Below are 23973 nucleotides of genomic sequence, written 5' to 3'. Positions count from 1 at the left end.
TGGGACTCAGAAGGGTTTGGAAGTAGGATTTGGGCTGAGTCCTCTGTCTTGGGACAGAGGACCCAGATACTCTGTCCTAAGCCTGCTGTTGCTAGGAGAGAACACAGTCTGCAAAGAGAAGCACAAACTTTGAGCTTTAATGAGGGCTCTCTTAACTAACATGTAATAAAGGACACGTCAGCCCCTGTCCTGCACACATAGGGAAGACTGGACTCTTTTTCTAGCTAAGAAAATATTCCCAGGATGAGAACAGGGTCCTGCTTTGGGCCGGACATTGCCACGTGGCCCTTAAGGTGAGCAGAGCAGGTAGCGTGTCGGTAGTACTTGGCTGAAATATTTGCACTCCATCCACGTTAGTGACTTGATGAGCTGGCTGTGGCTGGTGTGGCCCACTACCCTTCCCTGATTCTCCTGTGTGAGTGCTCCTTGCCATGCCCAAGTGGCATACCTAAGTGGTTGAAATAGTATTCTACCAGGTATGTATCAGGCAGGGTTCCTTCTGCTGCTCTGGGAGCCAGCCTTTAAGGTCACCTGTGTCTCTTGGTCCAACATGGCTGACAGGGCTGCATGTCTCCATCTTGTTTGCCTCTTTCATTTAATGCCAAAGTGTTAGCCAAAGACTTGTTCCTCCTGTTGTTACATTACAGCATTGTGCTATGCACTGTGGGCCAGCTCCTTGCCCTAGTTCTGGGCACTGGCCTGGCCTGGCCTGACCTGGCTACTTGGTTTAAGGCCTAGGGGCTCAAAGAACACTAGGCTGCTTAGATTTTTTTACATGGGTCTTGCTAATGGGAAGTAGCATATATGTGGTTTGAAACAGTAATCCTTTTGAAAAGAATTGAGAAGAGAAACATAATTTTATCCCATTTTTAATATTTTGATCTAGCAAAAACTTGTGATACATAGATAACAATTTTGTGAGTTTTTCAAATGTATGTGTGTACAGATTTTTGTAAATAATGACTTTTGTAATTAACTAAACACAAACAACAAACAAACAAACAAACAAACAAACAACAAACAGAGAAAGAACACAGAGAAACTCCTGGCTGGCCATTGCAGGGAGAAGCAAGCAAGAAGTTTAGGAAAAGCCGAGACCACGCAGTTAGCTGGGGCATTTCAACCCTGACCAGAGTTCTAGAACAGAGTTGGGTGCTTTCTCACAGGACTTTTCAGGGTAGGGGTAGAAACCAAAGATGTCTTCAGCTGAGACAAATGAGGAAACCTTCACCCTGTTATACCATCAGTGCTGTTATGTAGCCTATGCTAACTCAGTCTTGTAAAGAGAGTTTATATGGTAGTATATTTCATTGCACATAATGAGCAGATATATCAGGTCACAGGGAAATGACACTGGATAGATTAGATAGGTATTCCAATTCCTCAGTAAAAATTCGAATAACTTTTGCTATTACAAGAAGACTCAGGAAAGTCTCGAGGCTGTGCTTTTGACACCTTCCACCTCTCCCCTTTTCCCAATAAGTACAAATACAGCTCTTAAATTGGGGTTGCTTCAATTTGGAAAATACTTTAGGGATTTCAGTGTTTCTCTATCAAAGGACTACCTTTGGGAGCCAGGGAGAAAACAATTTAATGATGGTGAGAACTGTGTAAAAAGTCATCCTCTGGAGGGGCCTCAGATGTCTATAATAGTGATGCGCATGCAGCCTTTGGCACCTGAGGTGAGGTGAGCAAGGCATTTTTGAATGTTGTCAATAAGCTTGATTCAGGCGAGGTTAGCTATTTTGATTGAGTGTTTTCAGATGCTTTCCTAGTGAAAAAGGGTTTGAATCCTCCATGTTCGGATTCATGCCATGCGTTAAGAAGATCCTCTATAGGCAAACCAGTTCTTTTATGTTGATTGCCTTCATTCAGCAACTCACATTCCCAAGAGTACTATAGTGTGTGGCTTCTTGGGAACCACAAAGTCATAATTTACCTCATTAGTTGTACCTTGTTAGTGTTGTCGGAAATAGAGAATACATTGATAGCTATTGTTTTCTGCCTAGCCTCTCTGTGTCTTCTGGTGTATAGAAACTTGTCTTGACAAAAGTAACCTAATAAGACATTGCTTAAGATAGTTTTTGCTGGGGCAGCAGTCCCTCTATTATAATCATATTAAGGCTACCTGCTCTTCTAAGACTTAATTTTAATTTGCTGTTGATAATATATATTTTAAATGTTTCTTTTTTGTATTTGTCTTTTATTCTAAGAAGTTCTGATCAACTACCAAACCCAGACACTAACGCACATGCCAACAAGACTTTGCTGATATAGCTGTCTCTTGTGAGGCTATGCCAGTGCCTGGCAAATACAGAAGTGGATGCTCACAGTCAGCTATTGGATGGAACACAGGGCCCCTAATGAAGGAGGTAGAGATAGTATCCCAGGAGCTAAAGGGGTCTGCCATCCTATATGAGGAACAACAATATGAACTTAACCCCCAGAGCTCTGTCTTTAGTTGCATATGTAGCAGAGGATGGCCTAGTTGGCCATCAATGGGAGGAGAGGCCCTTGGTCTTGCGAAGATTTTATGTCCCAGTACAGGGGAATGCCAGGGCCAGTAAGCAGGAGTGGGTGGGTAGGGGAGCAGGGTGAAGGGAGGGTATAGGGGACGTTTGGAGAGGAAACTAGGAGAGGGGATAGCATTTGAGGTGTGAATGAAGAAAATATCTAATAAAAAATAATAAAATAAAAAAAAATTTAAAGTTCTGAAAACTTGTAAGATTTATAATGACTTTGAATTTAAGACAGATAATTGTTAAATTTTGCTGGAATAAATTTTTAATGATTTATGTGTCTATTTTATGTACACGAGTTCTCTATTTGCATGTATACCTGCATCCCAGAAGAGGACATCAGATCACATTACAGATGGCTGTAAGCCACCATTTGGATGCTGGGAATTGAACTCAGAACCTCTGGAAGAACAGCCAGTGCTCTTAACCTCTGAGCCATCTCTCTAGTACTATTGGGATATTATTGATGCTGTTTTTTAGAGTCTCATTTTGTAGCATTGGCTGGCCTGGAAATGACTGTATTGTATAGATCAGGTTTGCCTTGAAGGTATATTTCTGAATATAACCTTGTTGTATCAAATGTAAAACAATGAGTTTTCTCTATGATTAGAGTTGAGCAAAACTCAAACCTGACATTCTGTTGCTTATAAATCTCACGAGTAAGATTTGAAACAAATTTTCTAGTTTTTTAGTTTTAGTTTTTTTTATGCAAAGAAAATACTAAAATAATATGTACACTTTAATTTACTTTGTTAACTTAGGTTTAATACTACATTAGCAAAAATAATATTATTTTACTCAAGTGGTATTTCCTTCTATATTTAGTCTATTTGCTGTTTTAGACAAATATGCTGGTATAATTAGTGAGCCATTAAGATTTGTTTATTAGAAGAATGCATAATTAAGTAGCAAATGGTAGTAGCTTATCTCAAGTCTGGCAAGAATCTGTATTCTTTAATTATCATTAAAATGTTCTATCCTATTAGTATTCTGCATCTGCTCATGTGTCACATACACATTTATCCTTCTCATGGCTATAATGATATACTCTTCCCCATTATCCACTGTAGCATAACACTTGTTTTAATGAAATATTAAAGAAAATTTAAACATGCAGTTTAATAAATTGTTATAGAGCAGTTACCTATATACTCCAAGTCAAGTAAGAATTTATTAATATTATTTGACATTGTTTTTTCATGACTACTTCTTTTCCCCACTAATGGTTATGATAATTTTTATTTTTATTTTATCGTATTTAATTTTTATTATTATTTTATTATCAAGACATGCATCACTAAACATTTTAATTTGTTGCTTCTTAGACTTTGTTAATGATAGCATAGACTATATGTCCTATTGTAACAGGCAATTTCTATTTAGCCTTATGTTATTTAAATTAATGTTACATGTTTTTGTAGTTTAATTATCATAAAATATTCCATTATATGACTATGCCATGTTTTGCCTATAAATGTATATTAAAGGTGTTTCCTATTTAGGTTTGTGTTAACAAAGGCCTTTTAAAATTTCCTAATTTATTCATTATAATTTTGTCTTTCCTTATATAAATATGAAGTAATTTTAGTTGCTCTATAGCTCTATGCTAGGTTACAAGTAGTGGCAGGGAAAATCCTTTGTTCTTAAAAAAAATCAATAACAGCAACAACAATAAAACCCTGCTTCCTTTCTGATCTCTTGCCATGTAAGATTTAGAATCAGCTTGTCAGATTAACCTCACTGGCATTATAACTATCACTGTATTCATTCTATAATCAATACTGCATGAATTGGCATATTTATACTACTGAGTTTTCTAATCTATAAACATACTATATATCTCTGTTTAATTAAATACTGTTTAATTAACATTAACATTTATGGTTTTCCTCCTAGAAGATTTACAGCTTGGGGGACTTGTTTTCATCCTACTTGTGTTTTGTGTAGCATTGATATTACACTGTGGCTGCATCCCCAAGTGGCTGATGGCATACATGATATCAGGCTGTACCCTTAACCTCTTTGTTCTTGGGTCCCGATAGGTGAAGTGTTGATAGTAAGTTAACTGTGAGTTAACTGTGACATGAAGTGTGGTTCACCTCTCCCAAGCTTGGAAAGTAGGAAACACTTGATGGGAGGAAGTTTGTCTTAGATTATGAAAATACATAAATTATTTGATTAATTCTTTAAAATTATTTTAGCTCACTACTTCTATAGTGAAAGTGATAATATATAGTGTTTTAATTATATAGTGATAATAATGTGTTTAAATTGAATCCACAATTTTTGCTACATTTATCATGTAGGTAGGATCTGTGCTTCCTTATTGTAATACTTATATTATTCAGTCATATACTCATAGCTGTCTTCATACAGATCTTACGCTTCTGATATTTTAAAAGATATTATATGCTTTCCTATGATTAGCAAACCTCCCTTTTCATGACAATGTTTAATTGATCATTGCTAGTATAAGTAAGTGTATTGAATATTTAAAGAATCATCCCGCCAGTCTTCCTACATAACTCTCGTACATGTATGCATGTGTGTGTGTGTGTAAATTTCCCCTCATAATTCTAGTTGCTTTCTTGTTATCAACTGAACGGCAGGATCATACTTTCAGTTCTTATGTATTTTCCTTAGAGTTTCTACTGTTTTTCCTTCTCTTGTATCCATGGGGGTTACATTCCAGGATCAAAAGTGAGTACCTTAAATATTGCATAATAGTAAAGCTGATATATATTATGCTTTTTGTATGCTATTATATATATCTTATTGATAAATTAAGTATAAGAGATTAACAATGATTAATAACAATTATATATTCTAAGATTGATTTGAATAATATCATTCTCTGAAACTGCTCCATTGTGCCACACTCTGCCACAGCAGTGTGACCCTCCAATGGCACACATGGTGCCCTTCTTCTTGTAATAATGTATGGTTCATATCACACATATGTGCTGAGATGAAATGAAAGTCTCCCTGTAAAGGCTGCTTCAGCACAGGTACTGTGATACCTGACAGTTGATCTAACCAGCAAGCCAACTACTGCATGCCCAGTGGGCACGTAGCATGCACAGGCTGTGACAGGTCCTAAGCCATGTAACACTGCAGCTCATCATACCTCACAGAACATACCCCAAGCCCCTCTCTTTAACCTACTCAGCTAGTTCCAGGGCAAGCACAGCTGCCGTCTGCTCTCAGTAGAAGTGATTCACAAGGATATGAGCCTCATGGGATTAATGAGACTAGTACATGTTTTCCTTAAAGCTCCTTTTTCATTATGGTAATCCATACAATGTCCTGCCTTAAACCGCTGTCTTATCTAAGTTATGATAATATATTCTTAACTGATTTCTGCAATCTACCCCTATCTAATTTCAGACTATTCTGTAATAGCCACCAGAATTATCCCTACCTCATGAGTGTATTTTCTGACATTATTCTTTTAATTTTTACTGCAGAGCCTTCATGTTATTAATATATACGTACTTATTCATGTTTCTATTTAATACTTTAACACATACATTTATTTATGGGGTAATATATGCCTTTCAGTACACTATTCAATATATAATATCAGGTCAGGTTAATTGCCTCATCCTGTTTGGATCATGTATTATTTATGTGTGTTAGGAACACTCAGACTCCTATCTACTGGTTATATTTTTATTTTCACGTTTTTTTGTTTGTTTGTTTTTTGTTTTTTTGTTTTTTTTTTTTTGAGAATTTCACACATGGCTGACTTAGAAAGGTCTAGAACCATCACTATTGCTGATGTCATCTAGATGTTTGGGTTTCTCTTAATCCTCTGGCCGTGTCTTATCTCTTTACTGTTGCTTGCCACTTTGCCTACTGTGTTCCCTTCACTGTGCTAGGAATGCTCCCCACATAAGCTCCTTGTTCAAGCTGTGTGCTCTTTTGTTGGACACTCTTCACTGGTGTCTCTGTGACTAGTCCCCCTTTTGTTCTTTACTGACTTGTTACCATTGTAGGGTTCTTTTCAGATCACTTTGCTTGTAATCCCACAGTGACCACTCCGTGGTAGCAGCCCTTTTTGTACTCCAGTGTTAGATGTAAGCATTCATGGCTCTACCCTCCAAACTTCTCAAGGCTTTGCAGTTTCTGTAACTCGTCAGTGAAGCAAACTCATTTTAGAAATGATGAGTGATGCACTAGGAACATCCAGACTGTGAATGCACCCTTATAATCAAATAATAACACCTGTTCATGCAGTAACATTAAGTGCCTATTGTTTGTGTTGATAATCTGTGTGTTTCATTTGCCTAGTTACCATAAGCTCGTGTAACATCTGGTGATGGCAGTTTGACTATTTGTCCTAGATGGTAGCACATTGAAAGCCACACACCACTATAAAATTGAAACTATGCATATACAAATCTCAAGAGCGTACAGATGGATATTTTACATTATTCTTAGACATGAACTTATCAAAAAGTGAGTAAGCAAGTTACAAAAATAATACAAAGATCCTTGTCTTCTATCAAGTTTAAGATTTTGGTGTTGGGTCATCATAGCTATCCTGCATCCCTGTCTAGGTATTTAGTCAAGTTGACAGATAAAATTAGGCACCATTAGGGTGCATCAGTCCTGGCCTTTCCTTTGTCTTTTTGGAGGTCAGCTATGAGGTTTCTTTCAAGGTGTTGGAACGACAGGACCAACTGTGGGCTGACTTGAGTTCATTTGCATTTTACTTTATTTTCTGTCTTGTGATTATATTTTCCTACCTTTCAGTGTTAAATGAGAATGGTGGAGAATGTTTCATACCCATATGCCTTTCCCAAGAATTTCCTGTCCATTGTTAGCTAGACTTGGCAGAAGGTAGACTGATCTTGCCTGGCTTACTACATCTTGCCCTAGAGCCTTTCTAAAGCCATCTCTATTAGTCCATCTGTGTTTCAAAGCAAAATGATCTTGTTTGTAAATTTTTAAACTCTTGAGAATAAGATATTTCGCTTCCCTAAAAGTGGAGGAGGGAGGACTGTTTGGTCTTTTGTAATCTTAATGGGAATCTTGTCAAACAACATGGTTTTTCTGGGTTCTACATTTGTATCATGAATTACATCAAGGCAGACTTTAATGTTATACTTGTCTTTTTCTCCCCGTAATGAATTACATTTGGTTGAAGAATAAAGTCCTTTTGATTCATTGTGTAATTAAATTTGTTAAACTTTGAGCTACTACTGGTCATTGCATGATTTTAAAAATCTTACATCATACATTGGTCTTAAGTCTTCATCGTCAAGTGAGGACTTGGTTGAGTCCTGAATGTTTTCATAAATAGAGTTGCTCCAGTTCACATGAATCATCTCATTGCCCACCTAGCTACTAAGGCCCCCTCCCTTTTCATATGTTAATCGAGAGTGCAATTGATGGTCATTCTCATCTTCAATTCAGTAGCCTAAAAGAAGAGAAAGGTTGGCTAAATCTTTTTCTTCTGGTGTGCATGTGGGCATGCGTGAGTTTATGTGTGTGTGTGTGTGTGTGTTCCCTTCCTTGTTTTAACTAAGCATCATCTATCATCCTTGATTACTCCTTCAATACCACATGTCCAGCTTACTAGGAGTTCACATGTATCTATTAAAATGTACCTGCCTCTTAGATCCAGTCCTCTGCAACTGACAGGTCACTGCTTTGAGGGTTTGGGCATACAAGATAGGACGGGAACACAAGCCCAGCATCCCCAACCCCTGCACATGTACGATAAATCTATGATCTTATCCTTGAATGCAGGTTCTTGGCACAAAGGCTGTAGTGGAATAAATCACACAATGGAGGACTTCCCCCCATCTCCTGAGAACTTGCAAAAGTCAGAAAATTTGGGGGATTTCAGTCTCTATGCCTCCTGCCATGTGGCACATGGCAGTGGCAGCTCTCTCCCTCCTCCTTCGTCTCTGTCTCAACTTTCTCTCCTAATGATCCCTGCTCAAGGGTTTTACAGGGATTCCATTTTTCTTCTCTCTCTAGGCCCCATCATATTGCAGGCTCCACCACACTGAGCTGTCCTTTGTTTTGTTTTTTATCTAGGCTCTGAGGATTCACCTCAGATCCTTAGGAGAAGATGCTTTCCCATTGTACCCAGCCTTTATGGGTACATAGCTCCTTTATGCACTCTGTATTTCTAACTGTCACTGTCTGACCTAGAACTTGCTTTGTGTTTAAAGCAGTCTCTTATTTACCCCATCTTCCTTTCTCTATGTTTTCAGATTTGAGCACCTCAGTCTTTTTTTTTTTTTGATTTTTAATATTTTTATTACATATTTTCCTCAATTACATTTCCAATGCTATCCCAAAAGTCCCCCATAGCGCCCCCCACTTCCCTACCCACCCATTCCCATTCTTTTGGCCCTGGCATTCCCCTATATTGGGGCATATAAAGTTTGCAAGTCCAATGGGCCTCTCTTTCCATTGATGGCCGACTAGGCCATCTTTCGATACATATGCAGCTAGAGACAAGAGCTCCGGGGTTCTGGTTAGTACATCATGTTGTTCCAACAATAGGGTTGCAGATCCCTTTAGCTCCTTGGGTACTTTCTCTAGCTTCTCCATTGGGAGCCCTGTGATACATCCAATAGCTGACTGTGAACATCCACTCCTGTGTTTGCTAGGCCCCGGCATCTTCTCACAAGAGACAGCTATATTTGGGTCCTTTCAGCAAAATCTTGCTAGTGTATGCAATGGTGTCAGCGTTTAGAAGCTGATTATGGGATGGATCCCTGGATACGGCAGTCTCTAAATGGTCCATCCTTTCATCACAGCTACGAACTTTGTCTCTGTAACTCCTTCCCTGGGTGTTTTGTTCCCAATTCTAAGAAGGTGCACAGTGTCCACACTTTGGTCTTCATTCTTCTTGAGTTTCATGCGTTTATCAGATTGTGTCTTATATCTTGGGTATCCTAAGTTTTGGGCTAATATCCACTTATCAATGAATACATATTGTGTGAGTTCTTTTGTGATTGTGTTACTTCACTCAAGATGATGCCCTCCAGGTCCATCCATTTGGCTAGGAATTTCATAAATTCATTCTTTTTAATAGCTGAGTAGTACTCCATTGTGTAAATGTACCATAATTTCTGTATCCATTCCTCTGTTGAGGGACATCTGGGTTCTTTCCAGCTTCTGGCTATTATAAATAGGGCTGCTATGAACATAGTGGAGCATGTGTCCTTTTTACCGGTTGGGACATCTTCTGGATATATGCCCAGGAGAGGTATTGCTGGATCCTCCGGTAGTACTATGTCCAATTTTCTGAGGAACCGCCAGACTGATTTCCAGAGTGGTTGTACAAGCTTGCAATCCCACCAACAATGGAGGAGTGTTCCTCTTTCTCCACATCCTTGCCAGCATCTGCTGTCACCTGAATTTTTGATCTTAGCCATTCTGACTGGTGTGAGGTGGAATCTCAGGGTTGTTTTGATTTGCATTTCCCTGATGATTAAGGATGTTGAACATTTTTTCAGGTATTTCACTGCCATTCGGTATTCCTCAGGTGAGAATTCTTTGTTCAGTTCTGAGGCCCATTTTTTAATGGGGTTATTTGACTTTCTGGAGTCCACCTTCTTGAGTTCTTTATATATATTGGATATTAGTCCCTTATCTGATTTAGGATAGGTGAAGATCCTTTCCCAATCTGTTGGTGTTTTTTTTGTCTTATTGATGGTGTCTTTAGCCTTGCAGAAGCTTTGTAGTTTCATGAGGTCCCACTTGTCAATTCTCGATCTTACAGCACAAGCCATTACTGTTCTATTCAGGAATTTTTCCCCTGTGCCCATATCTTCAAGGCTTTTCCCCACTTTCTCCTCTATAAGTTTCAGTGTCTCTGGTTTTATGTGAAGTTCCTTGATCCACTTAGACTTGACCTTAGTACAAGGAGATAGGAATGGATCGATTCGCATTCTTCTACATGTTAACAACCAGTTGTGCCAGCACCATTTGTTGAAAATGCTGTCTTTCTTCCACTGGATGTTTTTAGCTCCCTTGTCGAAGATCAAGTGACCATAGGTGTGTGGGTTCATTTCTGGGTCTTCAATTCTATTCCATTGGTCTATTTGTCTGTCACTATACCAGTACCATGCAGTTTTTATCACAATTGCTCTGTAGTAGAGCTTTAGGTCCGGCATGGTGATTCCACCAGAGGTTCTTTTATCCTTGAGAAGAGTTTTTGCTATCCTAGGTTTTTTGTTATTCCAGATGAATTTGCAGATTTCACTTTCTAATTCGTTGAAGAATTGATTTGGAATTTTGATGGGGATTGCATTGAATCTGTAGATGGCTTTTGGCAAGATAGCCATTTTTACAATGTTGATCCTGCCAATCCATGAGCATGGGAGATCTTTCCATCTTCTGAGATCTTCTATAATTTCTTTCTTCAGAGACTTGAAGTTTTTATTATACAGATCTTTCACTTCCTTAGTTAGAGTCACGCCAAGATATTTTATATTATTTGTGACTATTGAGAAGGGTGTTGTTTCCCTAATTTCTTTCTCAGCCTGTTTATTCTTTGTGTAGAGAAAGGCCATTGATTTGTTTGAGTTAATTTTATATCCAGCTACTTCACCGAAGCTGTTTATCAGGCTTAGGAGTTCTCTGGTGGAATTTTTAGGGTCACTTATATATACTATCATATCATCTGCAAAGAGTGATATTTTGACTTCATCTTTTCCAATTTGTATCCCTTTGATCTCCTTTTGTTGTCGATTGGCTCTGGCTAGGACTTCAAGTACAATGTTGAATAGGTATGGAGAAAGTGGACAAGCCTTGTCTAGTCCCTGATTTTAGAGGGATTGCTTCAAGCTTCTGACCATTTACTTTGATGTTGGCTACTGGTTTGCTGTAGATTGCTTTTATCATGTTTAGGTATGGGCCTTGAATTCCTGATCTTTCCAAGACTTTTATCATGAATGGGTGTTGGATCTTGTCAAATGCTTTTTCCGCATCTAAGGAGATGACCATGTGGTTTTTGTCTTTGAGTTTGTTTATATACTGGATTACGTTGATGGATTTCCGTATATTGAACCATCCCTGCATCCCTGGGATGAAACCTACTTGGTCAGGATGGATGATTGTTTTGATGTGTTCTTGGATTCGGTTAGCAAGAACTTTATTGAGGATTTTTGCATCAATATTCATAAGGGATATTGGTCTGAAGTTTTCTACCTTTGTTGGGTCTTTTTGTGGTTTAGGTATCAGAGTAATTGTCGCTTCATAGAATGAGTTGGGTAGAGTACCTTCTGTTTCTATTTTGTGGAATAGTTTGTGAAGAACTGGGATTAGATCTTCTTTGAAGGTCTGATAGAACTCTGCACTAAACCCATCTGGTCCTGGGCTTTTTTTAGTTGGGAGACTATTAATGACTGCTTCTATTTCTTTGGGGGATATAGGGCTGTTTAGATCATTAACCTGATATTGATTCAACTTTGGTACCTGGTATCTGTCTAGGAACTTCTCCATTTCATCCAGGTTCTCCAGTTTTGTTGAGTATAGCCTTTGGTAGAAGGATTTGATGGTGTTTTGGATGTCTTCAGGATCTGTTGTTATGTCTCCTTTTTCATTTCTGATTTTGTTAATTAGGATGCTTTCCCTGTGCCCTCTAGTGAGTCTGGCTAAGGGTTTATCTATCTTGTTGATTTTCTCAAAGAACCAGCTCCTTGATTGGTTGATTCTTTGAATAGTTTTTCTTGTTTCCACTTGGTTGATTTCACCCCTGAGTTTGATTATTTCCTGCCGTCTACTCCTCTTGGGTGAATTTGCTTCCTTTTGTTCTAGTGCTTTTAGGTGTGTTGTCCAGCTGCTAATGTGTGCTCTCTCTAGTTTCCTTTTGGAGGCACTCAGAGCTATGAGTTTTCCTCTTAGAAATGCTTTCATTGCGTCCCATAAGTTTGGGTATGTTGTGGCTTCATTTTCATTGAACTCTAAAAAGTCCTTAATTTCTTTCTTTATTCCTTCCTTGACCAAGGTATCATTGAGAAGAGTGTTTTTCAGTTTCCACGTGAAGGTTGGCTTTCTATTATTTATTTTGTTATTGAAGATCAGCGTTAGTCCATGGTGATCTGATAGGATGCATGGGACAATTTCAATATTTTTGTATCTGTTGAGGCCTGCTTTGTGACCAATTATGTGGTCAATTTTGGAGAAGGTACCATGAGGTGCTGAGAAGAAGGTATATCCTTTTGTTTTAGGATAGAATGTTCTGTAGATATCTGCCAGATCCATTTGATTCATAATTTCTCTTAGTTTCACTGTGTCCCTGTTTAGTTTCTGTTTCCATGATCTGTCCATTGGTGAAAGTGGTGTGTTGAAGTCTCCCACTATTATTGTATGAGGTGCAATGTGTGCTTTGAGATTTACTAAATTTTCTTTAATGAATGTGGCTGCCTTTGTATTTGGAGCATAGATATTCAGGATTGATAGTTCCTCTTGGAGGATTTTACCTTTGATGAGTATGAAGTGTCCCTCCCTGTCTTTTTTAATGACTTTGGGTTGGAAGTCAATCTTATCAGATATTAGAATGGCTACTCCAGCTTGTTTCTTCATGCCATTTGCTTGGAAAATTGTTTTCCAGCCTTTCATTCTGAGGTAGTGTCTATCCTTTTCTCTGAGATGAGTTTCCTGTAAGCAGCAAAATGTTGGGTCTTGTTTGTGTAGCCAGTTTGTTAGTCTATGTCTTTTTATTGGGGAGTTGAATCCATTGATATTAAGAGATATTAAGGAAAAGTAATTGTTGTTTCCTGTTATTTTTGTTGTTAAAGTTGGCATTTTGTTCTTGTGGCTTTCTTCTTTTAGGTTTGTTGAGGGATTACCTTCTTGTTGTTTCTAGGGCGTGGTTCCTCTCCTTGTATTGGTTTTTTTCTGTTATTATCCTTTGAAGGGCTGGATTCGTGGAGAGATAATGTGTGAATTTGGTTTTGTCGTGGAATACTTTGGTTTCTCCATCTATGTTAATTGAGAGTTTGGCTGGGTATAGTAGCCTGGGCTGGAATTTGTGTTCTTTTAGTGTCTGTATAACATCCGTCCAGGATCTTCTGGCTTTCATAGTCTCTGGTGAAAAATCTGGTGTAATTCTGATAGGCTTGCCTTTATATGTTACTTGGCCTTTTTCTCTTACTGCTTTTAGTATTCTATCTTTATTTAGAGCATTTGTTGTTCTGATTATAATGTGTCGGGAGGTATTTCTTTTCTGGTCCAGTCTATTTGGAGTTCTGTAGGCTTCTTGTATGTTCATGGGCATCTCTTTCTTTAGATTTGGGAAGTTTTCTTCTATAATTTTGTTGAAGATGTTTGCTGGTCCTTTCAGTTGAAAATCTTCATTCTCATCCACTCCTATTATCCGTAGGTTTGGTCTTCTCATTGTGTCCTGTATTTCTTGGATGTTTTGAGTTAGGATCCTTTTGCATTTTCCATTTTCCTTGATTGTTGTGCCGATGTTCTCTATGGAATCTTCTGCACCTGAGATTCTCTCTTCCATCTCTTGTATTCTGTTGCTGATGCTCGTATCTATGGTTCCAGATTTCTTTCCTAGGGTTTCTATCTCCAGTGTTGCCTCATTTTGGGTTTTCTTTATTGTGTCTACTTCCCTTTTTAGGTCTAGTATGGTTTTGTTCATTTCCATCATCTGTTTGGATGTGTTTTCCTGTTTTTTCTGTAAGGACTTCTACCTGTTTGATTATGTTATCCTGTTTTTCTTTAAGGATTTGTAACTCTTTAGCAGTGTTCTCCTGCAATTCTTTAAGGGATTTTTGTGCTTCCTCTTTATTGTCTTCTGCCTGTTTAGCAGTGTTCTCCTGCATTTCTTTAAGTGTGTTATTAAAGTCCTTCTTGAAGTCCTCTATCATCATCAGGAGATATGCTTTTAAATCCGTGTCTAGCTTTTCCGGTGTGTTGGGGTGCCCTGGACTGGGCGAAGTGGGGGTGCTGGGTTCTGATGATGGTGAGTGGTCTTGGTTTCTGTTAGTAAGATTCTTACGTTTACCTTTCGCCATCTGGTAATCTCTGGGGTTAGTTGTTATCGTTGTCACTGTTTAAAGATTGGAGCAGAAGCTGTGTTCCACTCACCAGAAGTCTTAAGATCCTGTGGCGGGTGTTGTGGGTAGCTGGCGAGTGTCAGCTGACCCTGTGCCCCAGCTGCCCCGGTGCTTTTCTGACAGGAAGAGGGTTGTGACCCTATGTAGGCCGGATTTCTCTCTCCCCAACCAGAGCAGTCTCAGGTCCCGCGTGATTGGACTGGAGCAGAAGCTGTGTTCCACTCCCCAGCAGTCCCAAAATCCTGTGGCGGGGGTCGTGGGTAGCTGGCGGGTGTCAGGCAACCCTGCTCTCCTGCTACCCCGGCGCTGATCCGGCCGGATGAGGCCTGTGGCCCTACTCAGGCCGGTTTCTGCTTCCCTAACTAGTGCAGTCTCAGGTCCCGCGCAATTGGATTGGAGCAGAAGCTGTGCTCCACTCACCAGAAGTCTTAAGATCCTGTGGAGGGTGTTGTGGGTAGCTGGTGAGTGTCAGAGCAGCTCAGTCTTTAACTAGATATCTAGTCTTTCGAGTGACTCCATCTGTATTGAATCTAAGCAGCAACAGCAGCAGCAGTTCATCTTTTGACTTCTGTAAGTTGAGTGGAATGTTTTTCTGCACGGTTCTGGTGGACTTTTCTTTGCTTTTAGATCTTGTGAGTCATTGTAGCCAGGTTCTGGGCGATGTTATCGAACAGCTATTTTTGGTACACTTATGTACACTTTGAGTGGGTAATATATGCTGTTGTGTCAAGATATGAAGTTCATATCATTCCTGAAGACATGAAAAGGTAGTGATAGTTTACTGAACACCCATGTGCCAGTCATAATACATCAATATTCTGTATTATGTTGAGAAACTTTGGGTTTCTTCTTGGCCAACAACTCATTAGAGAGATATCCCTCACCGAACAATAGGAATCTCCTACCTCCTTCCAGATTTCTCCCACATCCCTACACAACCAACTTCATGTTCTATCTCTTTCATGAGATCCAAAGCCAAAGATCCAAAGCAGATAAACTAAAAACAACAAGCCACAACATGAGAGAAAACAAAAGAAAAGGCACACAACAAAACCTGGAGTCCATTTTGTGTTATTCATCCATTCCAGGGCATGAGGCCTGCCCTGAAGTGTGGTTGACACATTCAGTGACACTTCACTAGGGAAAGCTGATTTTCCCTTTGCCAGTGGGTATCAACTACAGATAACTTCTTGGTTAGGGCTGGAGCCCTTGTCTACTTCCTCTCTCAGTGCTGGGACCTTGTCTTGTTTGAACCTGTGTAGGCCTTGTAGATGCTGCCACAGTCTCTGTGTGTGCAGATGTGGATCAGTCCTGTTGTGTCTAGGAGGCCCTGTTTCCTTGGTGTAGTCTATCACCTCTAGTTCATACACTCTTTCTGCCTCCTGTTCTCTGTAGACCTTGAACCTTGAAGGGAGGGCTTTGGTGAAGATACCCCATTTAGAATTGAGAGCTCCAAAGTCTCTCATGCTCTGCACAGTGTCCAGTTATGGGTCTCTTTAGTAATTCTCATTTACTGAAGGCTATGGTTTGGGTGAGGCATGGATTTCTGAGGTTTCCATTCCATATCCTAATGTTTCTCATTTCCAGAAAGACAGTTTTGATACTGCCATTTTCACACTATCATCTTATTCAGTAAGCAAAATGACTTACATTAATGGCAAAATCATCATTTCATTATTTGTTCTGTAATTAATTATTGAAAAGCTTTATGGTAGTTTGTAGTCTTAATGGATTTGCTAATGTTCCTTGATGAGTCTTTAGGTAATGGTTCAATTATATTTGGTGTTATTGCTATTGTCTTTTGTCTTTTGTTTCTTTTGTGTTATTGTTTTTTGTTTTGGGGAACAGGATTTTCTGTATTCCAATTGGCTTTGAATTTATGACAGTCTTCCTGTCTCAGTCTTCAAGTGCTAGAATTATAGGTGCCCACCACCTAGCCTGGCTACAAAAAATGTCCTTCATTTGTGATGATATAGGTACAGTTTGAAAAATCTGGATTAATCATTAATAATAACTTCTGAAGCAAAGATTACAATTGTAAATATTTAAAAATAAATCTGAGTTGTCAGTATAGTAGTAGCTCATGGCTCTAGTCTCAGTTCTTCAAAATCTGAGGCAAAAGGATTGCTGCAAGTTTGAAAGCAGTATGGGCTTCAGAGTGAGTTCCAGGCCAACCTGGGCTACAAAGTGAGACTAAGACTAAAAAGGAACTTGAAATAACCATGTGGATATTCATATACCATTGGTATCTCAAGGCTCAGGAATGTTTTGAAATCTGAAGAATGCCCACACCTGACTGCTCCTTTTCTTCTCTTCGTAGGTTACTAAGTGTGGTGTGCTGTGATCTGGATGTGCTTCTCTTACTGGAGGCTCAGTATCAAGTATCTAACCTGTTATTACATGCTCAAGAAGAAAATACCTTTGAGATCTCGGAGAACCACAGGTTAGAATAAACACACACACAACAACAACATCATCAACAACAGACAGGGCAACATTAGAATGATAGAGTCAGCAGCTCACCTTACAAATTATTTGAAACTAACAAAATTATTATAGTTACAAATTATTTGAAACTAACTTTCAGTTGGAATTACTATGTTTAAATGAAGGAGTAGAAAACCATTCAAGCATGAATGTCTCAGAAAGATAATGGTATATGTTTTTGGAGAGTACTACGTGTACTGTTTGTTCCTTTTGACTTAGTATTTTTTTTCTTTAATTTTCACAAAGTCCTACTACTTTTAAATCCATATTATTTTCTACAGTGACCCTTTGAATGCAATGCTTGGTTTTACATCTCTCTTAGAGCCATACTGTCTCCAGTTTCCTAATTATGTCAGCTTATAGCCATGCTTTCTCATTATCTGCCAAGTGAGGGTTAGATTTTTTTTTTCTACTTATAAATCACACTTGCCATTACCTCAATCTGGCTGTCATTTATAGAACACACATTCTGTGTCCATCATTGCTCTCATATCTGTAATTCAGAACATAATTACATACCTCCCACCTACCAGGTCATGGGTAGGATATGTCATTGGATGTTGAGGTTTAATATGGAAAGGAAACATCAGCAGCATCAGAAGCTGCTCATCAGCACCTTGTGTGTTGTAGTCTCAGGCCACTGTAGAGCACAGGCAAAGCTTTTGTCTCCTTGGCTGTCAGCCTAGGTTTCAATGGCTGAGCCATCTCTCCAGCCCAATAGGAGTTTTCTTAAAGATACAATTCAGTCACTTCAGAAATAATATGGGTCCTAATCTCATTTCTGTAAGTATAGGATCATTTCTCAAGGAAATGCTCTTATTAATCTCACTAGTCTCATGTCAACTGTCAATCAATTGCTTCTTCTTTACCAAAGAAGTGGTAATATATATCTAAAAAAGTGAATATAGCCTTCTGTACTATAAATATGCTGATGGCCAGTATGTTTTGCAGATACTATTTTATTTCTGTGTGTGTGTGTGTGTGTTATGTTCTATATGTGATATTTTGTGTATGTGTTGTGTATGGATGTTGTATGTATTTGTGTATATTTATGTGTATGTGGGTATGTATGTATGTTTGTGCATGTGTATGTATGTGTGTGTATGTATGTATACATGTGTGTGTATGTGTGTTTCTTTGCAATCTTGTGACATGATGTAAAAAATCAAACCATATTCATTTAAGAAGACAGGAAAATTGATTTATATTTTCTTTCAGGAACTTTATAATTGATGGATTATCAGTAGAGAGAAATCATGTTCTCGTAAGGATTAATCTTATTGGTGGTCCTTCAGAGCGGATATTGCCTCCAAGGATGCTTGAGAAGGTGAGTGAAATATTTTGACACGTTTAGAGCACTAAGCAACATTTTCCAACTGACTACAAACCAGTATTCCATTTTTGTTGCTTGACAAACTTTACAAAATGGATAAGCGCATTCAAAATAAGATTAATCTTGTCTCCAAGAGGGCATGAGTTCGCAGTGTGTGTGCAAGAGCAGTAGATTATTGTTTCATTACATACTTGTCTTTATTCTGGGTGTACTTGAGTATTTGAACTTTGAAGTTTCTCTTTGTCATGGTCTTTCCCTCTGTGTATTTACTCTTGTTTTGTCTTAATGGAATCCTTATGGAATTTATGGAGGATGGCTGTCCGTAAGAACTTTCTTTCTGTAACTACCACCCTGAAAAGATGAGCTACAAATCATTGGTAGAAGAAATTCGTGGGGCAAAAGAAAATACAGGGCCTTTTAAACATTGTATCTTTCTTTTCTTGAAAAAAAAGAAAAAAAAAAAAAAAAGCAACTCCACCATTATCAATCCTAGTCAGAAGAGTAAGTTATCATGTCCAAGTTGCTTACAATATCTATTACATTTTGTTTATTGCCTTTGAGGAGTAGTTGATTATAATAGCAAAAAGCTTTTGATGAATTGGACAAGATGTTTATGAGAAGAAAAGTTAATTTCAATGAATGATACTTCAAAGTTCAATATCTTAATGCAGCTTGTTATCTGCTGTGTGTTTAGGGGGATGACCCATATCCTTGGCCAATGTTTTCTTCATATCCATTGCCACACTGCTATCAGTCAGAAGGTCCACGAAATGCTGATCTAAAACAAGGTAAATCTTTCCTATCAAATGGCATTCCAGTGCTTTTATAGTTTCAGAAAGAGGCTGTGAGAAAGGTAAGTGCTGATTTCCATTCAGCATGTATATATAAACCCATGGCTGCCCACTCCCTCTAGGTTTTACCACTTACTCCTGTTTTTATTTAGCTAGTAACTCTATGAGGTCAAAAAGTAATATTTGCAGCGATGGCATAACAAATGTCTTCATTAGCAAACAATGTTTTGTTTAAAGACTGAGTTGGCAGTGACTGCAGAGACAGCCCATCAGTTAAGAGCAATTTGCTGCTCTTGCAGAGAACCCCAGTTCAGCTCTCTCAGCCATCTTTAACTCCAGCTCTGTGGTCTCTGACAACCACCATTGGCTCTCAGGACATTCAACACACATGTGGTACAGGAAGACAAAATACTCATACACAAAAAATAAATACATCTTTAAAACATTTTTTTTTCAGAAATCTAGATCAGTAGCTACTAATTAGTTAAATTCTGCACACACAGAAGTTTGTTTACCAAAGTGTTCTTTTTTTTTTCAAAATTAACTGCTGTGTTTGCATAAACCCTATGTACTTCAATTTGAATTACAATGAGAAATATTTTATCCACCTTTGGAGGCATCATCACAAATGGTAGTTGTACAGGTGTGGTGTATAACGTGAGTGAAATAGACAAAGTAGTGTGCTAGGATGGCATAAAATCAAACTGCCTTGCCAAAGAAAGTCTTTTTTGTTTTTGTTTTTGTTTTTGTTTTAGTTTTAGTTTTTTCGAGGCAGGGTTTCTCTCTGTAGCCCTGGCTGTCCTGGAACTCACTTTGTAGACCAGGCTGGCCTCAAACTCAGAAATCCACCTGCCTCTGCTGGGATTAAATCTCCAAGTGCTGGGATTAAAGGTGTGCACCACCATGCCCGGCCCCAAAGAAAGTCTTATATGATGTGTGTAGTTTAGACTGTGTGTGAGCTTTGGAGGGAAAAGCAACAGTGGGCAAAGGCAAGGTTCAAGCAAAGGAGCTGAGCTCGAGGACATCATACTCTGCTGGTGCCACGCCAAGCGGTCCTAGGCCAGGAAACTCCTACAAGAATTATGAGGACCTACGATCACACTTTGCATTATTTTCTTAGTCGATTATTAACATCAACATCTTGTGCTTTATATTGCTGTCAAACTTACATTGGAAAGAAGTCATGTGTAAAAGATATATTCTACATTCACTTAATGTGCTTTCAAGTTTTGGCTTTGGGTTTCACTCTTGCATGACAAAATCTATTACTTTTTCAGACACTTGGGAGTAGCGTTGCACATTTTTCAGGAGGAGTCCTTGCAGTGGTGCCTTTGAATGTTTTCATGCTTACCCCCATCCTTCAGGGAACCCAGGCCACTTTCAGGTGTTTGCTCTCATCCTCGTTTGCTCCAAGTCCTTCTATTAGGCTGTTTATGCTGTAGCTTTGGTCGTTCGGTTATTACGCTACATGCTTGCTTCTCTACTGTGCATTTCATAAATACTATGTTCAGGGGGATTCCCAGGAATTATAAATAACACATTAATACCTGTTTGTTTGTTTGTTTATTTGTTTGTTTCAGTACCTCAACCTTTTTCTTGGGTTTTCCTTGACAGGATGCAGCACTGTTTCTTTTGCTAAGTTTCATTTGCAGTTAGGCACTTCTTTATTACGCTTTGAATAACAGATTCACTGTCAGTTTTGTTAGCTGACTTCCACCTTTATTTTGGGAATTTGAACAAAGGAAATGAAAATAAGGTATAAGTAGATATCTCTCCAAGCATAAGCATACCCATCATACCTAGGAATCAGTACAGCTTTAAGTGTATTTTTACTCCATACAGATGTGCTTTATAAAAGAGCAATAATGGATTTACGTTCTGCCAGTAGGTGCCAGACAGTTGTAGGGTGTTTCCAGGTCAGTTTACTTTCCTGTTCTCTTAGATGAGTATTTTCTTTTCTCTCCCATTCTCCATCCTTCCTTTAGACAATAACCAAACCTCTCATTTGCTGGAATAGAAACGTTAGGGAGCATCCATGTATTACTAATGCACATCAACTCTTTGACTGCCCACAGGCCCGCTTGGCCCTCAGTCAGAACTGGAAAGGAACTGACTTTGCTGATTTGCAAAAGCCGATGTCCACATCCTCCGTGCTTCCCCACAGTGATAGTGACTCTTATGGTTCTTTCTTTGTCTCTCATTTTTAGATCTTCATCCTGAGAACCTACAATGTGTCCATCATTTCCTGATTCTAGGCTTAGAAATTGTGTATGTGTGTGTGTGTGCATGTGTGATTGTGCATTGTGTTGAGTGAAATAAGCCAGACAAGCAAAGGTAGACATACACATAAATATGAACATATTCTCTTTTTCTGGAGGACCCTCTAATACCCTTCAAGATGCTTAGCATACTTGGATGGAGTTCACCCTTGAGCCTCAACAGTTTCTGCTGCAATTACCTACTTTTTTAAAATTAATGTTTATTAATTGTACAACACAATCAGTTGTATTAGGGCATGCTAATGCACATCTATTATGTACTGTGATAGTTTCTATTCCACTCTTTGACTTCTGTTATCTCCCTTCCCATTTTCTTCTCCTTCCTCTTCCAGGTAGCCTTCTTTTATATATATATATATTTTTTTTTCATTAGGTATTTTCTTCAATTACATTTCCAATGCTATCCCAAAAGTCCCCCATACCCTCCCCCCCCACTCCCCTACCCACCCACTCCCACTTTTTGACTCTGGCGTTCCCCTGTACTGGGGCATATAAAGTTTGCATGTCCAATGGGCCTCTCTTTCCTGTAATGGCCGACTAGGCCATCTTTTGATACATATTCAGCTAGAGTCAAGAGCTCCGGGGTACTGGTTAGTTCATAATGTTGTTCCACCTATAGGGTTGCAGATCCCTTTAGCTCCTTGGGTACTTTCTCTAGCTCCTCCATTGGGGGCCCTGTGATCCATTCAATAGCTGACTATGAGCATCCACTTATGTGTTTGCTAGGCCCCAGCCTAGTCTCACAAGAGACAGCTATATCAGGGTCCTTTCACCAAAATCTTGCTAGTGTATGCAATGGTGTGATCGTTTGGAGGCTGATTATGGGATGTATTCCTGGATATGGCAGTCTCTAGATGGTCCATCCTTTTGTCTCAGCTCCAAACTTTGTCTCTGTAACTCCTTTCATGGGTGTTTTGTTCCTAATTCTATGAAGGGGCAAAGTGTCCACACTTTGGTCTTTGTTCTTCTTCAGTTTCATGTGTTTTGCAAATTGTATCTTATATCTTGGGTATTCTAAGTTTCTGGGCTAATACCAGGTAGCCTTCTATTTTCATTTCTTTTTCCAAAAAGCTAGAGTCTGCATTTAAGATAAAATGAGATACTTGCTTTTTTTTCATATAGTATATTTCAGTTAACATTGAAGACTTTCTGTTCTATGGAAGTGATTTTCTCTTTGTGGTTAAATAAGACTCAACTGTGTGTATATATTCCACTCTATCCTCCATTGGCAGGTCTCTGTGTTGCTTCTGTAGCTTGGTTTTTGTCAGTACTCTGTGGTATAAATGGATATACAATATCTCTGCATGCTGACTTAGATTCCTTTAGGTATATGGTCAGCAACGGTATACCTGGATCATATGGTTATTCTGCTTTTAGTGTTTTGAGAAATCTCCATACTGATTCTGTAGTAACTGTACTAGTTTACATTTCCATCAACAGGGTTTAAGAATTTCCTCCTACCCACCCCCAATTCTAGTTTTGGGACCTGGCAAGCAGGAGTGGGGATTGGCAAAAGGCAGGGTGCTGAGAGGGTCCATAGATGAAGCAAAGTTGAGTTTGCCATGAGGATCTATGGATTCAGGGAGTGGAGGCAGAGAGGCAATACAGGTCACTGCAGTTGGTTTGCTATGTGGCTGGGGGTGACAAGGGGCGTTAGAATTGGAGGACAGGTAGAGGGTGAGGATTGCTACCTGATTCCCTGCATGGCCAGTGGGTTTCCTGGGAGACATTGCCATTGGTGTTGGAAGATGAGACAGATTTGTAGAAGGGACAAATTTGTTCAAAAGAAAAAGGGAAAACTGTAGATCTATTTAGTTCCTTTTCACTGGGGGCAGAGAGGAAGCCGAGGGTATAGCAGTCAGGTTGCTATCAAGCTGGGTATAAAATTGGGGAGGTGGCAAGGAAGGAGAGTGGGCCGAGTGAAAAGTGCTTACCTGTTCCCTAGCCGGAGTGGCCCTGGTTGCCAGGGAAGGAGCCTCTCTTACTGATTTTCAGATCTCTTGAGCTTCTTTGCTTTTCCTGAAATTTTGTATCTCTTGACCAATGTCTCCCTCAGAGCATGATCTTTAGCCCTCCATAATTATTCTTTCTCAGATAGCCTCAAAGACTTCAAAATGAGGTCATGCAATAGCAATGTCTTTGTGTGGCTTATTTACTAAGCACAATATCCCAGAGGTTGGTCTATGATGTCACAATGACAGAACTTAGGTCTTTTTAAACCCTAAACTTCCTCCTGGGCCTTTCCCATGAGCCAAAAAGGATAGTGTTTATTTCTATTTATTTGTTTATAACTTTCTGTGTGTGTGTTCATATTCTTGTATATTCTTGTGCACATATGTACATGGGAGGGGTAATGAGGCAGGGTCTCAGTGGCCTGGAACTTGCCAAGTAGGCTACATTGACTGGCCTGGAAGCCTCAAGCATCCTGATGTCTCTGCCACCTCAGTGCTGGAATTATAAATCTCCCACTATTGGCCTTGTGAAGATTATATGCCCCAGTACAGGGGAATGCCAGGGCAA

At 39.1% G+C, this 23973-nt stretch overlaps 1 protein-coding gene across 1 annotated transcript in view; it reads left to right on the top strand.

Moving 5' to 3' along the window:
- Tbc1d32 (TBC1 domain family member 32) overlaps positions 1 to 23973 on the top strand; it is a 244143-nt gene that overhangs the window by 148232 nt on the left and 71938 nt on the right. Inside the window, exons 23-25 of the mRNA XM_021174643.3 lie at positions 16884 to 17006; positions 18269 to 18377; positions 19078 to 19171. Of these exons, the coding sequence (XP_021030302.1) occupies positions 16884 to 17006; positions 18269 to 18377; positions 19078 to 19171 (326 nt within the window). The remainder of the gene's footprint in view (positions 1 to 16883; positions 17007 to 18268; positions 18378 to 19077; positions 19172 to 23973) is intronic.

Source organism: Mus caroli, unplaced genomic scaffold, assembly GCF_978045245.1.
Source record: "Mus caroli unplaced genomic scaffold, Mus_caroli_1 scaffold_9, whole genome shotgun sequence".
NCBI classification, from domain to species: domain Eukaryota; kingdom Metazoa; phylum Chordata; class Mammalia; order Rodentia; family Muridae; genus Mus; species Mus caroli.
The sequence above is the reverse complement of the archived record's forward strand: the minus strand, read 5'-3'. Positions and strand labels throughout refer to the sequence as shown.